The 16,181-nt window shown below is 36.5% G+C and overlaps 1 protein-coding gene across 1 annotated transcript in view; it reads right to left on the bottom strand.

The window, feature by feature from the left end:
• The window catches only part of CSMD1 (CUB and Sushi multiple domains 1), a 1,378,384-nt gene that overhangs the window by 823,537 nt on the left and 538,666 nt on the right, over positions 1 to 16,181 (bottom strand). Inside the window, exon 8 of the mRNA XM_078149151.1 lies at positions 5,118 to 5,239. Within this exon, the coding sequence (XP_078005277.1) occupies positions 5,118 to 5,239 (122 nt within the window). The remainder of the gene's footprint in view (positions 1 to 5,117; positions 5,240 to 16,181) is intronic.

Below are 16,181 nucleotides of genomic sequence, written 5' to 3'. Positions count from 1 at the left end.
ATACTAGGCAAAAGGAAGAATGGCAAAGTTCTTGACAGAAATAGGACGTTAGAAGAAGGACTGGGTCAGGGGCAGAGAGGAGAATATAATTAGTTCAATTTTGGACATGCTAAGTTTGAGATGCCAAAACACATCAAGGTGTGGATATCCAAATAGACAAGAGGAGATGTCAGGCTAGAGCGCAGTAGAAAGATAAAAGGTGAAAAAACGTGTATTATATAATACTTTTTATGGTTTACATCATTAACTTCCAGCACTTGCAAAGAAATAGATCTTATGAGAGATTAAATGATTTGTTCAGAGTTTGGGACAGAATGTGAATCTAAGTTATCTTGATCATAAGGCCAGAACTCTATCTCCTATATTGTCCAATTGTTATAGAGAACATTATTTTTTTGAGTACGGCTTGGAGTCAATTCCCTCTGAAGTCACTTCTAACTCTGGAATTCTATATGCTATGGGTGAAATATGCAGCATCCTTCACAGAAATTTGCCTCTTCTAGAGTTCTAATAACAATACCTCTTGCAATAGTATCTGAAGACAGAAAGAAGCAGAAATTATCAAACTCTATCTTTTCTTTAACCAAAAGGGAAAAAAGCTATCTGATTCATCACAAACAACTTGAATAACTCTAACCATTGGATAATATTGATGTTTAGAAAAGTAATATACAGGTTCATATTCCTGCCTGACTGATGATGGCAGGCTTTATATTTTCTTTTCTAGAAATCTGGGTCCAAGAAAGACTTCTGAGAGTTGTCTTCATACTTACCTTAATATCAGAAGTATTCAGGAAATAATGATTGACATTGAATTTGAGTAATGTAATGTCCTATTTGATATTCTTTGGGAAAGGGAGACCTAGTGTAACAGAGGGTAATGAATTTGAAGTTAGGTCAAATTTGTGTGTGAACCGTACCCTGCTATTTGCCAGCTACGTGGTCATGGACAAGTCATTTAAATCTACTCAATGGCCTCTATATCACTTCTAGTTCTGAATATATAATCCTATGAACTCTCAACCCCATTTTCCTTATTTGTAAAATGTGAATGATGATACCATTACTGGACATTGATAAGCTAGAGAGAATCCTGCAGATGAAGATCAAATGAGACAATCATAGGTTCACAGACTGAAAGTTGAAGAGGCCATCAACTCCAACTCCAGCACTTTATAGATGAAGGAATGGAGGCAGAGAAAGAGTAAGTGATGTTCTTGCAGTAACACAGCAATACTAGCTGTATTACTGCAGGAACATCACAATCTTTCTGTGTCTTAGTGTCTTAGATGAGACCTGAACTCAGGTCTTTCTAACTTGAAGTTGAGCACACAATCTGCTTTACCATCCTACCACATAAAGCATTTTATAAGCCCTTTTGTTGTTAGTCAGTTGCATCGGTTGTGTCTGTCTCTTTATGACCCCATTTGGGGTTTTCTTGGTAAAGATACTAGAGTAGTTTGCCATTTCCTTCCCCAGCTCATTTAACAAATGGAGGAATTGAGGCAAATAGGACTAAGTAACTTGCCTAGAGTCACACAGCTAGTAAGTGTCCAAGGCCCGATTTGAACTCAGGAAAATTAATTTTCCTGACTTCAGGCCTAGTATGCTATCCATCGTACTACCTATCTGTCTGGGACATAGGCACTTAATAAATATTTATTCCCTCCCTATTATTTTATTTGATATATTTTTTAAAATTTCAGATGCACTGTAGTTATCTACAACAATATTACCATGTAGTCTTTCTCAGCACTAAGACAATAAAGAGGAAAAGCAATACAGTGTATAGAAAGGAGCAGTGGACTTGGATACAGAAGAATTTCGACTACTACTTCAATCCTGTATGACCCTGGGCAAATCATTTCACCTTTGTGTGCTTCAGTTGCCTGAACTGTAAAATGAGGTCATTGGGCTCACTGATCTTTAAGTTGCTTTAAGCTTTGAATCTTATGATTCTGTAATCATATGATCCTATGAAAAAAAATGACATTTTGTACACAAGGAGCTTACCAAATAAAAGACTTGATGAAAAAATGATACAAATAAATATGATATAAAATAGAATGTGATAAGGGCAAAGAACAGATCCAGAAAAAAATTCTATGGATAAGAAAATTTTAAGAGGGATAGTTCACTTTTAACAGAGAATCTCAGGGAAGAAAATTTTTGGTAGAATCTAAGAATGGAGGGAGATGTCAGTTTTACACAGAGAAGTATTTGTTCTAATTAGAGCAGGAAGAAACATATATTCATCTACATTACTCATTTCAGGGCAATTAGAGCACTGAACATTATACTATAATTTTTTTTAAAAATCCAATCAACGCAAAAATGTAGCAAGTTTTTTTTTTCTTTCCCAGGTAGGGGTCTCTATTCCACTTAGATTAAATCAAAGAAATTCATTTTAGAGCAAATGAAACCAGATAATGAACATACCTTGCTGGGCTCTTGACTTAATTTGTAGTATAATAATTGCAAATTATGTATGTGAAACTATAAAAAACCATCAACTTTATTATCTATAGTCATCTTATGTAGTGAGGATCTGAACTGTGCAATAAAAGTGAAAACAATCTCTCATTTAATGACAGAATCTAAATAAGCACTGAGAAAAGCTATTTGTTTTTCCTAGCATTTTCTACCTTAAATTCCTGTTGTGGCTGTTGGGCATCAGTTTTGTTAAATAGCTTGCTATGCATATAAATTTAGGTGTAGGACATCATTGTGCATGATCTGTTTTTGTTTTGTTTTGCCTTTCAGCTGAGTCTGTAGTGTCTGGAAATTATTGATTAGATAGCTGAAATTCTTCACACAAAATAGCCAGGAAACCCCGGTACCACCTGAGTAGCAGAGATTATTTTTCTTCTTTAAGTCAGATCTATAATTTCACTGGCACAGGGAAGTTTCACAGAAATTCCTTCTACCAGTGCAGAACTGCAAAAACTCAGCATTATTTTTACAGACTTAGAGTTGTCTGGGACACTAAAAGGTTAAGTGATTTGCCAGGGAGCTCTCAGCCGGTATGTCTCAGAGGCTAGGCTTGCACTCCTCTCCCTGATTCTCACTCCATCTATCTCTTCACTATGCTATCCTATCTCTACATAACAGCAACTATAAAGGAAAAGAAATTCCACTTCTGTATAATAAATCACAAGGTGGCAATCTCTCAATAAGATGATCCAGGAGGTATTACCAGGAGATGTGTCCACTTCGCTTTTCTCTTTTTCTCTATCCCTTTCTTGGGACCAGAGTTTATTAAACTATTCAGAACTTCTTCCCTACCCTTATATGATTTATATACAAAGCGTCTGTTTGTACTATTCTTTAGAGAGACTCTGATTTCTAACGTTTGCCCCTATCCCTGAGCTCTGAGGCCTCCCTACTGTCTTCAAGTACGAAGAAAAATGAATTTCAGCCTGTGCTTTCTTGTCTCACTGAAAAAAGGATCCTTTGCATCCAAAATCTTTCCAATTTTGCAGGTAGAGCTAACCCTCCTAATATAGTACTTTTAATGTGTTAATTCTTGAGATTGAATCAAATCTTTTGTGTGTGTGTGTGTGTGTGTGTGTGTGTGTGTGTGTGTGTATTGTTTATTCATTAAAACCAATGGAAAGTTAGTTTCCATGTTCAATGTTAGAAACTTTTCTCTTTTCCATCTTCATTTTCCTTTTCAATCACATCCAGAAACCTGAAGCTGTGTGTGTGTGGGGGGAGGGTTCCTAAAAAATAGAGTTATTCAAAAGTAAAATCTCTGCCTTGGAAGATAAGGAGTTCCTCCTAACTGGAGGTCTTTAAAGAGAGGATGGATAGCCATTTGGAGAAGTCATTCCTATTCAGGAATGGATTGGACTTTTAGAGTCTGTTTGGTCTCTTTCCATTCCAATATCCAATTCTTTGGACATAATCAGTAAGCTCCCAGCGGGGAGGAAAGGAAGAAATGGGGAAGCAAAGCACTGGAAGGTACTCATTCTACTTTGAAAAGTTAAGCACTTAGCCAGTGAGCTATTTGATCTTACCGACCCTGCTCTGGGCATACTGCTAGAAGCATGTTGCAAGATCTTTAATACACCATTCTATACAGCTTGACCCCTAATGTTCATTTCCAGAATCTGCAGAAAAATTTTAAGTTATTAGCATCCTTCCTACTCTATGCTTTCACACATAGAGAAACCGAACATCATAACTGGCTTCAAAACTCAACGTATTATAGAACAGATTGCTAGTTAAAGATTAAAAAAGAAAGTAATGCCCATATAATAAGTGAACCAAACATCCCTAACCATTTTTCATCAGGGAACAGAATGGAGGAAGGTAATCAACCTACTTAAATCTTTATTCTGTTTAGTGAAGGTTTTATATAGAAGTTTTTATAAGAGCCAAATGATTTGAAAGACAACAGTAAACAACCAGCCTATTTTGTGCAAGGGATTGATTAGTATATTTCTAAGAGGACAGATATTTGCATTCTGACTAGAATGTTCAAGCAAGGCTTTAGCCCAAGACAGTGTTGTTTGTTGTTCAGTTTTTTTTTTGTTTTTATTTTTCAGTTGTGTCTGAATCTTTGTGACCCCATTTTGTGGTTTTCTTAGCAAAGATACTAGAGTGGTTTGCCATCTCCTTCTCTCGCTCATTTTTACAGATGAGGAAATTGAGACAAACAGGGTTAAGTAACTTGCCCAGGGTTACACATTTAGTAAGTGTCTGAGGCCAGATTTAAACTCAGGAAGATGAGACTTCCTGACTCCAGGCCTGGCACTTTATCCACTATGCCCGCCTAGTTGTTCTACTCCAACACAATAGGAATTGAACAAGCCTCAAGAAACAAAAGCAAGAAACCCAACAGCAGAGTTAGTACCTGTGAAAGGAAGACATTGACTTACAGCATCATAGGAAATTGGGTGGGGTACACCAGAAACTATCATTATTTGGTGTGATGTTATGAACATTTATCTAATTATAACTACCTCTAGGTAATCAAGGGTATGTAAATGACAACCACTTTCATTTCAAGCAACATATTTTAAAGACATTACATTTTCATAATGTGTTTATTTTAAATGCTTGATAGAATAAGGATAGTCATTATTTAAATAATAGCAAAAAAAAAGGTGTACCTTTTCAGGATCTGTTGTAGTGATAACCCAAACACAGTGTGCATTGTCTTCATATTGAACTGGATAGTTAGGTGATGTAATGATCCCACTTGGTCCACGGAGGTTGGAACCACATGTTCTAGCTAGAGACACAAAAACCAAATTGTATTATCTTCTAATAATATTTTGGGTTTGCAGTTTTTAATGCAGGAAAAATATTGACTAACAATAAATAAAATAATTAAACGGCTCATTGTTTAGATCCAGACTCCTGGTAGAGTCTGCCTTGATTATTATTATAGTTACTTAATAAGTTAACTTTACTGTCTAAAAACAGCTGTCTTATGTTGTAATAGATAATACGCTGGACCTGGAGTCAGGAAGTCCTGAGTTCAAATCCAGCCTCAGGTACTTATTAGCTGTGGGACACTGGGCAAGTCATTTAACCCTGTTTGCTTCAGTTTCCTCAACTGTAAAATGAACTGGAGAAGGAAATGGTGAACTACTCCAGTATCTTTGCTAAGAAAACCGAATGGGGTCAGGAAGAGTCAGACATGCCCAAAAATGAATGAACAACAACAACAATTTTTTACAACAACCTCATTTTATTGAAGGTAGAAATTAAGACTCAGACAGATAAAGCCACAAAGTTCCCAAAGCCACAAATCTGGGAAGTCACAAAGTAACAAGACTTCCTAAAGGTAAAGAAGGGCCCAAGGGTTGCCTGCAAGTCTTCCCACTGATAGTTCACTGCTCTTTATACTATACCTGCTTCTGCCCTGGCCCTGTTGTGTGCAACTGTGTTGGTGCATCAATTCTGTACATATTTAGTATATACTTATACATGTACATAATGTCTCTTCTGGTTAGAACATAAGCTTGTCAAGAGCAGGCACTGTTTCTCTTACTTTTCATCAACAATGACTACCAAGGCTATAGTATGTGCTTAATTACTTGTTGATTAATTGATTAACTGACTAATACTCAGTGAAAGGTAAATAGAAAACACTGAAGGTTTGAGAATTGGACTATGAGGGATTTGGATAGAGAAATATCAAATTCCATCCTACTTGATCAAAGTCTGTGTTTATCTTGCTTTGCTGAAGTCTGAGGTAATAGGCTTTGAATGGCCTTAAGGGTTTCCATGAATTTGGATAAGGTCATACAAGTCAGTGAGTCAAAGTTGACTGCAGCAAACCCAGTTAGGAAGAAGTTGAATCAGAATGAATTTTTTAATGTACCAATTCATTCCAACTTCTGCTCTGTGGCTATATCTTGGATATTATGAACCTGCAAACATATTACTCAATTAGTTTTTAGTTATTCAGTATTTTTTAAGTATTCATATTAAGTTCTAGAAGATGGCAACTATTTCAATATGCTAAAACTCAAGTGTTTAAATAATGGACATTTTTTCTTCCAAAACAGAACATTTCCTAAGTTAATAATAAAACATAAATAAAAGTCATTTGAACTTAAAAAGTTAATATATGTATTGTGATTTAAAAGGACACAACAGACAACAAACATGTACACCTCCTACATACTCATAGTTTCTGTTTAATTAGTCTATTTTTGGGTTCTTGTTCTCAAAAAGGATCATGACCCTCAGATGCTGGTTTTTTTTCCCCACAAGATAAACAAAATCATTAGTGACATTAATTAGAAAATTTCAGCAATAAAGGTAAAACTAAGGGAAAATGTTTATAGTCAATACAGAACTTTAGTTGTGAAAATCTTACATTCAGTAATTAATGTATAATTGCAAGCTAATGTAAGAATGACATAGCATGTAGATCATATATTATCTGTACCATGAACATAATAGGAACCTTGAAACTACTGTTAATTTTATTTGAGTTGAATATATGTAGATATTTCTTACATGCAAATTCATCATGTGCGTACATATACAATTCAATTTAATAAATGCAATGCATATATAGAATTTCTACAAATACATGTAAATATACATACCATGCAAATGTTTTAATTCCTACCACCAAAGGAGATCAGAACCTGATTATGACTTAGCATATGACTCTGCTCCTCCTTATCTCATAGACTTTGGGCAAGTCATGTTACTTTTTTTGGACCTCAGATTCTCATCTGTGAAGAAGGAAGGAACTAGGTGATCTTCTAGCTTTAAATCTACAATTCTATATTCTGATGTTCCAGGACAATTATCTAAGGCATACGTAAGTGAAGTGAAGTGATTTGCCCAGGGTCACACAATTAGAAATATTAGTTAAGGCATCTGAGCCTGTCTTCTTGAACAGCAAGCCCAGAATTCTATCACTCTATCTACTATAATCTAGGTAGTACAATGGATAAAGTGCTAAGCCTGGAGTCAGGAAGACAGCTCCCTGAGTTCAAATTTGGACTCCGGCACTTACTAGATGTTTGACCCTGGGCAAGTCATTTAACCCTGTTTGCTTCAGTTTCTTCATCTGAAAAATGAGCTGAAGAATAAAATGGCAAACAACTTTAGTATCTTTGTCTCAGATATTTACTAGTTGTGTGACCCTAGGCAAGTCACTTAACCCTGTTTGCCTCAGTTTCCTCATCTTTAAAATGAGCTGGAGAAGGAAATGGCAAACAAGTCTAGTATCTAATGAGAAAACCCCAAATGGTGTCACAAGGAGTCAGACACAATTGAAATGACTGAAGAAAGAAAAAAATAATATTTTATAATCTGCCATACCATAGCTACCTCTACATGTGTATATGTGTAAATACCTCTCTGTGTATATAAATATACAACCTGATATATCAAAAACATTTGATTATATTTTTATATAGATATGGTCAATCAGGCAACTAGCATTTATTAAATAGTTGCCATGTACCAGGGGCTGTGTCAAGTGCTCTGTATACTTAGTGCATTATTTAGATAAAGATGGAGATGATAGGGATTGTGATAGAGACAGAGACAGATATATGTAAGTACAGAGAATTGGCCTCAGAGCTAAAAAAGGATGGTTTCAAATCCTGCTTCTCAGAGATCCTGGCTATGTAACATTGGGCAATCACTTAACTTCTTAATATTTTGGCCAACTCCCTAAAATTATAAGTTGTAAAGATGATACTGACCTGCACTGGCAGAGGAAGTTCCTTACTGGGAGGTCCCAAAATTGATGAAGCCACAGGTCTAGTCCCTATCCCCTAAGCATATAAGTACATAAAGATATTATGTCTGTGTCGCAATCTCTATTTATACAACTATCTATAAAGCCAAAGAGGAGTTTGCTGCTAACTTTTTCTATCACTGTTTTTCTTTTTTTTTTTCTTCTAAGTCCCTAGAAGAGCATTTTGCCCTTGCTGCCACATTGGCTTTACAGAAAATGTCCACCACTGGTATAGTCTTGCCCTTGTGACTGGTACCTACTCTGCTTTTGTGCCGTTGGCCAAGCCTGAGGCAGGCCATTTAAAAATAGATGCCAGTTAACCAGGAAAACCAAGCTTTTATTTAAAAAAAAAAGATTTTTAAGTGACAGTAAAAGTCACTTGAGGGTCTCAAATATGAAGCCCTTAATAGGGAGCATAACACCTAAACAGAAATAGTAATGCTTATATTTAATGCCTCCTTATAATTGCAAAAAATTGTAATGATAATAAGCATTTATTTATATAGCACCTTAAGTTTTGAAAATATATTTGCAAAATATATATTACAAATATAATCTCATTTTATCCTTAGAGCAACCCTGTGAGGCAGACATTGTTATTATCTTCATTTTATAGAGGAGGAAACTGAGATAGGCAAAATAAATGCCTTACTCAGAGTCACACAGCCAGTAAGTGTCTGAAGTTGGATTTGAACTCATGTCTTCCTAACTCCATAACCACTGTGCCACCAAATTTTCTCTAATTGTGCATGCAACTTAACAGTCTACTTCAAAAAATAGGTTCAAAGATAATGTCTCTGATCCTGGATCCACCATTTATTAGCTATGTTCTAGTAGGTATTGATGCCATTTAAGCAGACAGCTGGAAAACAACTAGAGAGGGAAGCAGTGATTATAAAGAAGCAATATGGCTTCATCAAGAACAAAGCATGACGGATGGACACCATTTCGTTTTTGACAGGATTGCTAAACCAACAGATAAGGGAAACATTTGCATTTTGTTTGCTAAGATTTTGGCAACAAAAAAAATCTTTAATAAAGAATTTCATACTATTCTCATGAAGAAGATGAAGAGAGATAGATTAGATAATTACACAACTGAATGGATTCAGAACTCTTTGGATGTCTGATTTCAAAAAGAATTTGTTAATAGTTTAATATAAACATGGCTGAAGGTGTCAAATGAAGTAACCCATGCATAGCTCTGTGATGTTAACAGTTTTATCAGTAATTTGACAAAGCATAGATGGTATGATTATCAAATTTTCAGATGAAACAGAGCTATCAATGAGTCAGGATCCAAAGAAGGTTAGAGCAGTCAGTCAGTCCATAAACATTTATTAAGCACCTGCTATGTGCCAGCCATTGTCCTAGGTGCTGAAGATATAAAAAGAGGCAAAAGACAATCCCTGCCTTCAAGGATCATACAATCTAATGGGGAAGACAAAAAGTACGCAAATATAAACAAGCTGATTTCTGGATAAATAGGAAATAATCAAAGAGGGAAGGCACTAGAATTAAGAGTGGCTGGGAACGGCGTCATGTAGAACATGGGGTTTTCTTTGGAATTTAAAGGAAACCACGGAAGTCAGTAGGCCAAGATGAGGAAGGAAAACAATCCAGGAATGGGGGACAGCCAGAGGAAATTCCCAGAACTGAGAGATGGAGAGTCTTGTTCATAAAATCATCATTAGGACAGTGTCACTGGATTGAATAGTACGTGGAAAAGAGTAAAATGTTAGGAGACTTGAAAAGGAGGGGACTAGGTTATAGAGGGCTTTGAATGGCAAAAGTTTTTTTTTTTTTTATCCTGGAGGCCATAGGTAGCTACTGGAGCTTATTAACTAGAGAGAAAACAAGGTCAGACCTGAACTTCAGAAAATCATCTTGGTGATTGAAAGTGTGATGGGACTTGAGGACGGCAGACCCACAAGTAGGCTGTTGCAGTTGTTCAGGGTTAAGTTGATGAGGGCCTGCACCAGAGTATTGGGCATAGCAGAGGAGGGAAGGGGATATACTAAAAAGATATTGCAAAGGCAAAATCAACAGGTCTTGGCAACAGATTGGATGGGGAGATGAGAGACAATAAGGGGCTGAGTATGATAAGTTGCTAGCCTGAGGGACTAGGAGCACGATACTGCCCTCGACAATAACAGGGGAGCATTTAGAAGGAAAGATGAGTTCCATTTTGGTCATATTGAGTTTTAGATGTCTACTGGACATCAAATTCAAGAGGTCTGAAAGGTCCATTTGAGATGTGAGATTGGAGGTCAGAATAGAGGTTAGGGCAAGAGAATCATCACTACAGAGATAATTAAATCCATGGGAGCTAATGATGTCATCAAATGAAGTAGTATATAGAGAGAAGAGAACAGGGCCCAGGACAGAGCCCTATGGGACATTAATGGTAAGAGGGCATGATTTGGAGGATGATCCAGTAAATGAAATTGAAAAGGAGTGATCAGATAGGTAAAAGGGAAACCAGGAGAGAGTGATATTCCAAAAACCTACAGTGAAGAGAATTATCAAGGAATAGAGAATGATCAATAGCGTTAAAGGCTACAGGGATGCTGAGGAGAACGAAGATTGAGGAAAGTCCATTGTATTTGACAATTAGGAGATCACTGGCAACTTTAAAGGGAATAATTTTAATGGAATGATGAGGTTGGAAGCCTGATTGATAGAGAATTAAGAAAAGAGTAAGGAAAGAGAGAGGGAGGGAGAGGAGAGAGGGAAAGGGAGAGAGGGGGAGAGAGGGGAAGAGAGGGAGAGAGAGAGAGAGAGAGAGAGAGAGAGAGAGAGAGAGAGAGAGAGAGAGAGAGAGAGAGAGAGAGAGAGAGAGAGAGAGAGAGAGAGAACAAACCTATTATGGACAGTCTTTTCAAGGAATTTAGCCACTATAGTTGGACAAAATTTGGAGTGATAGCTAAGAAAGATTAAAAATAGCAGATGGAAAGATTAAGTGAGAAGTTTTTGAAGATGAGTGAGATACAGGCATATCTGTAGCCAGTAGGAAAGGAGCTGGTAGACAGAGAGAGACTGAAAATAAATGACAGAGGGGGCAGGACATGGGGAATTTAAGGAGGGATAAAAAGATCTGGAAAAGGGGCTTCGGCAGTGGGACACAGAATACATTGTTTCTGTTGCTCAGTCTTTTAATCATGTTTGCCTCTTCATAACTCCATGGATCATAGCAATCCAGGTCTTTCTATCTTCTATAATCACCCCTGAGCCCTCCCCCTCTTGTCTTCTTCAGAGAATTACTCCTTTGGGTTTTTTTTTTTATTTGTTTTTGTTTTTGTTTTTGTTTTTAACTAGGTGAAAGAGGACATTCTTTGCCTTCTTTCTTACCTAGCCTTAATCATTTAATGGACCCTGCCTCAGTCAAACTGAGGCCTGTCAGAGACTTTAGCTTAAAAAGGCTAAGGTCTCCAACTACATCCAGGACCATCTCCAGTCATCCTAATCTATATCTTGCCACTGGACCCAGATGGCTCCAGAGGAGAAAGTAAGGCTGGTGACTTTGCATAGCCCTCCCTCATTTAAATCAGTTGCATGGCATGACATCAGCTTCCTGATGTCACGGTCCTCTTCAAAAAACAAAGGACAAACAACAACCTCTGTGAATAGTAGTAGGAGCTGCCCCATTGGGACCAGACTGGAACTGGTCAGTTGGGCAACACAACTCTTTATTTCTTCCATTCATTCATTCCCTTCCCTCTGTCCACATAGGGTATCATACCTTCACCTGAGAGTGCTCTGCCCAAAGAAATGTAAATTTTGATCACTAAAACCTTGCAAGATATCCTGGGGTTTATGGGCTAATTTTTTTCTTAGGGATAATTCCTTAAATCCAAATCCTTCTGGCTCTTACTGACTGGCCAACAACAGGTCCCAGGCCAAGTCCCACTTGGTCACTATTTTGGCCCTGATTGGCTCACAGTGAAGGTAAACAGCAATTATTTCTGTTTTGGCTAGAAACCCTGAGGGCCTTTCCCAACCATATTGTTTGTTTGTTTTTGTTTTTGTTTGTTTGACTAGGTAAAAGGTCATTCTCTGCCTTATTTCTTGCCTAGCCTTAATCACCTAAGGGGTGTTGCCCCAGTCAAACTGAGACCGGTTAAAAATCTTAGGTCTTTAAGGCCAAGGTCTCCCACTGCATCCAGGGCTATCTCTAGTTGTCCTGATCTATATCTTGCTATTGGACCCAGAAGGCTTCAGAGGAGGAACTAAGGCTGGTGACTTTGCATAGCCCTCCTTCACTTAAATCCAATTCTCTTGCATATCATGGAATCACCTCCCTGATGTCAAGGTCCTCTTCAAGAACAGAGGACAAACAACAACAACAACAACAACAACTATTACTACTACTACTACTACTACTACTACTACTACTACTACCACCACCACAACTACTTTTACTACTACTACTACCACCACAACTACTTTTACTACTACTACTACTACCACCACAACTACTTTTACTACTACTACTACTACTACTACTACTACTACTACTACTACTACTACATTTATTATTATGTAAAGAAGCCATTTTAGGCTTGATGTTGGGGGAAATGTCCAAACAATTAGAGTTGTCCAAAAGTAAAATAAGTTGCCTTGAAGCATGGTGAGTTCCGTCTTCTTAGAGGTTTTCAAGAAATAGCTAGATGATGATTTCTTGGGTTTGTTATGGTGGAGACTCTTTTCTAGTAGGAGTTGAACTAAGTGGTCACTAATATCCCTTATTACTCCCAAATTTTGTGATTCCGGGAAGAAAGGAGGGGAAGTTATGGTTTTAGCTTTCAATAATATTTCTATTTTCATTTGAACTCAGGTTGTAAAAAATATAACAATGAAATTAAGTATATTCGCATTAGTATTAATTTCATTCAACTATTGTCCTGAAATCTAATGGCATGTGGTGTCAATCTGGATGTTCTCTTAGTTAAAATGTCAACTGTAGCTCTTTCAGTGATTCCAGAAGTATGTCAAATCAACTGAAGACTGTCTTGTTTTTTCTACTCTTCTGTATTTGCCACATCTAACACAGTGCCTTAAATATAATAAGAACTTGGTGAAATGAGTTCTTTAAGACAAAAATCACTGCCAATTAAAAGTACTCAATTGATTTTGAACAGCTTATAATGATTTATCCAATAAGGAACCATAAAACTTGTTTTCATATTCCTTAATGAAGTAAGCATGATTTCAGACAAAATCACTTGTATAATTACTAAGCTATGACAACCATTCATCCCTCTAGTAACAGGAGGAAAAGGTAACATTCCTTCAGTACTCAAAAGCAATTAGCTAATGTGAGCCTTGGCTAACTACCCCCAAATGTCCAGATGTGAAGAATCACTTCTGACTCATAGCAATTTATTGGATGCTTTTATCAAGAAATCCCACTGTGGTCAAAACAGGCTAATTACCAGAGAGTTAGAGACCCTCTGTAAAGATCTAAACAAAGGAGAGTAGGAATCATCCTCATTCCATAGATTTGTAAACATATCTATATAGGAATATAAAGTGCTTCTAGTCTTAATGAACTTTTGTTGTATTTGATAAATGAAGGGTCTTGGAATATGTATTGCAAAGGTTATTAATGTAAGCCCTTCTTTTTAAATATGAGGGAGGAGAAGAACATTAGATATGCTACCACACAATTGTTCTCATTTTTACTATTTCTCACTTTTATTATAGCTAAAATTTTATAGTTCCTTATGATTCAGAGTCAGAAAGACATAGGTTCAAATTGTACCTCTGATACTAGCTATGTGAGGGAACACAAGTCATTTAAATTCTGTGTTTGTAGCAACTTTCCAAGATTTATCAGCCAAGTCATACATAGTAGGTGATCACACCAATTGGTGGAGTTCTCCTATTGAGGAATGGCTCTCAGAGATGATGAAGTTACAGATTCTTCAAATTGAGATGATGAAATTATAGAGTCTTCAAATATATAGTCATGGTATAAGAAACAGATGATAGTGTTTTATTAATGTGAAATACATAGCTGGGGGTCCCTGCAGGAGCATTAGATATTTCAAACAAACTTAACTATCACAAAAAAAATTCATGGAATGTAGAAAAAACACTTGAATTACATTTTCTGTGGAACTTTAATAAGATTTCTTCCTGCTTTAAATATAATTTTCAGTTCTATTATCACAGATCTAGCAGTCATTTGTAACCAGAAATCCTTAAAAACAAGGAATAAATGTTGAATTAATGCACTTAAAAGTTGCAATCTTGAGAAACTTGAGAATTTTAACTGAAGAAAGTATATTTAATTTCAGGAATGTCAGCCCAGAAACAAACAAAAAAAAGTAATTGAATTCTGTCCTCCTATTCACACTCATGGAGATGTTCATTTCCTTTTTTATTCAGAGAGAAAGTCATCATTATCAGGATCATAGCATGTCAGCCCTAGCAGGGCCTTACAAATCTAACTTCCCCATGACACATAAATTGTGCCTTGTAAGGTTTTTGGAAGAACAGAGATTGCCATGCTCAAAGGCACAGGCATAAGATCAAAACCGAGGTTTGCATACAGTTCATTTGCCTCCAAATCCAGTGCTGTTTCCAAGATATCATGTTGCTTTTAGAGATGTGGCTCTTGATTGTTTCTTAGCCTATTTGGGGCTAAGATGAAGTATAGAGATGTGTCTCTTAGCCCACAACAAGTTAACATCAGCATATTTTTTTGAAGGCTACTCTTAAGATTTAAAAGTCATCAAAAGATTCCCTCACACAGAATGGCTGTCCCAACCATCATTTAACTACTTCATCAGTAGATCCTTCCTTAAAGGGAAACCCAATAGTACGTAGAACAGACAACATAGTTCAGAGTGAATGGGATCAAACAAGAGAATGTTTTAAGAAGTGCAAAAACACTAGAAGTAATGACTCAATGGCCATTGAGTAGTTACGGGGGACAAGAATGTTAAGTAATGTCTAAAAGGACACTATAAGATCTGTAAGGTGCTGAAAGATGCCATCACATAGAGATTTGGAATAGGGATGAGTAGAAGACAAATTTCCCACTTCATAGTGTGGTCTAGAGAGGAGCCTATCTCTCTTCTGGAACAAGAGGAACCATGATCACAGATATATCCTCACTCTATGGTTCCACAAATGATGCTGTTTAACCAAGGAAATACCCTGCTGCAACAGAGCCAGAGGTATTTGTTCATCAGAACATGGGTAGGGATCAAGTCAATTCTTCTATGCCCACCACAAAAAAGTAACTCTATTACATAAGACCTCAAAAAAACTGAACTGACGTCTCAAATGAAAATATTTGAAAAGTAGAAGATCAAAAAATCACAAGTAGTTTCTATTGCTTGTAATAGGGACTTATATAACCCTTCCTGCCTCTCATTTCTATAAAAATAAACATAAAATTCTACTCACTTGGAATATTTTTGAATTTTGCTTATTGCTAAGCTGTTTATTTTTTAATTCAATTTAGTATATATTGTCTACATTGTATAGAATTCCATGGGCTGTAGAAGGTATAAAGATAAATGAAACAAAGTGACAGCCCTCCCAAAGCTTATACTAAGCCAGTTTAAATCCCTAACAAAAAACCTTATTTAAAGTTTTGAAAATGTTCTACTCTATGTAAGGCATACCGACAATCTTAGAAAAAAATTCTAAAGAAATCTTTTTGGCTGCCTTAAACCATTTTCTCAAGCCAAAACTAACAAGAAAATATTAGAGATATAATTACAGGAAAATCATTGCACCTATTATGTTCATTTATTTAGCAACCATATATTAACTGCCTAATGTGTGCAATATTCTGGGCTTAGTGATGAGGCATCTACAAAGATAATTTCCAGCCTTATCTCATATTACTCTCCTTCATAAATTTTACAGTCCAGTAAAATCAAAATATTCTCTGCCAGATGTATTCTTAACTCCATACCTTTGTTCATGTTGTTCCGTA

The sequence above is a fragment of the Phascolarctos cinereus genome, unplaced genomic scaffold, assembly GCF_003287225.1.
Source record: "Phascolarctos cinereus isolate Bilbo 61053 unplaced genomic scaffold, phaCin_HiC Scaffold_2;HRSCAF=192, whole genome shotgun sequence".
In the NCBI taxonomy this organism is placed as follows: domain Eukaryota; kingdom Metazoa; phylum Chordata; class Mammalia; order Diprotodontia; family Phascolarctidae; genus Phascolarctos; species Phascolarctos cinereus.
The sequence above is the reverse complement of the archived record's forward strand: the minus strand, read 5'-3'. Positions and strand labels throughout refer to the sequence as shown.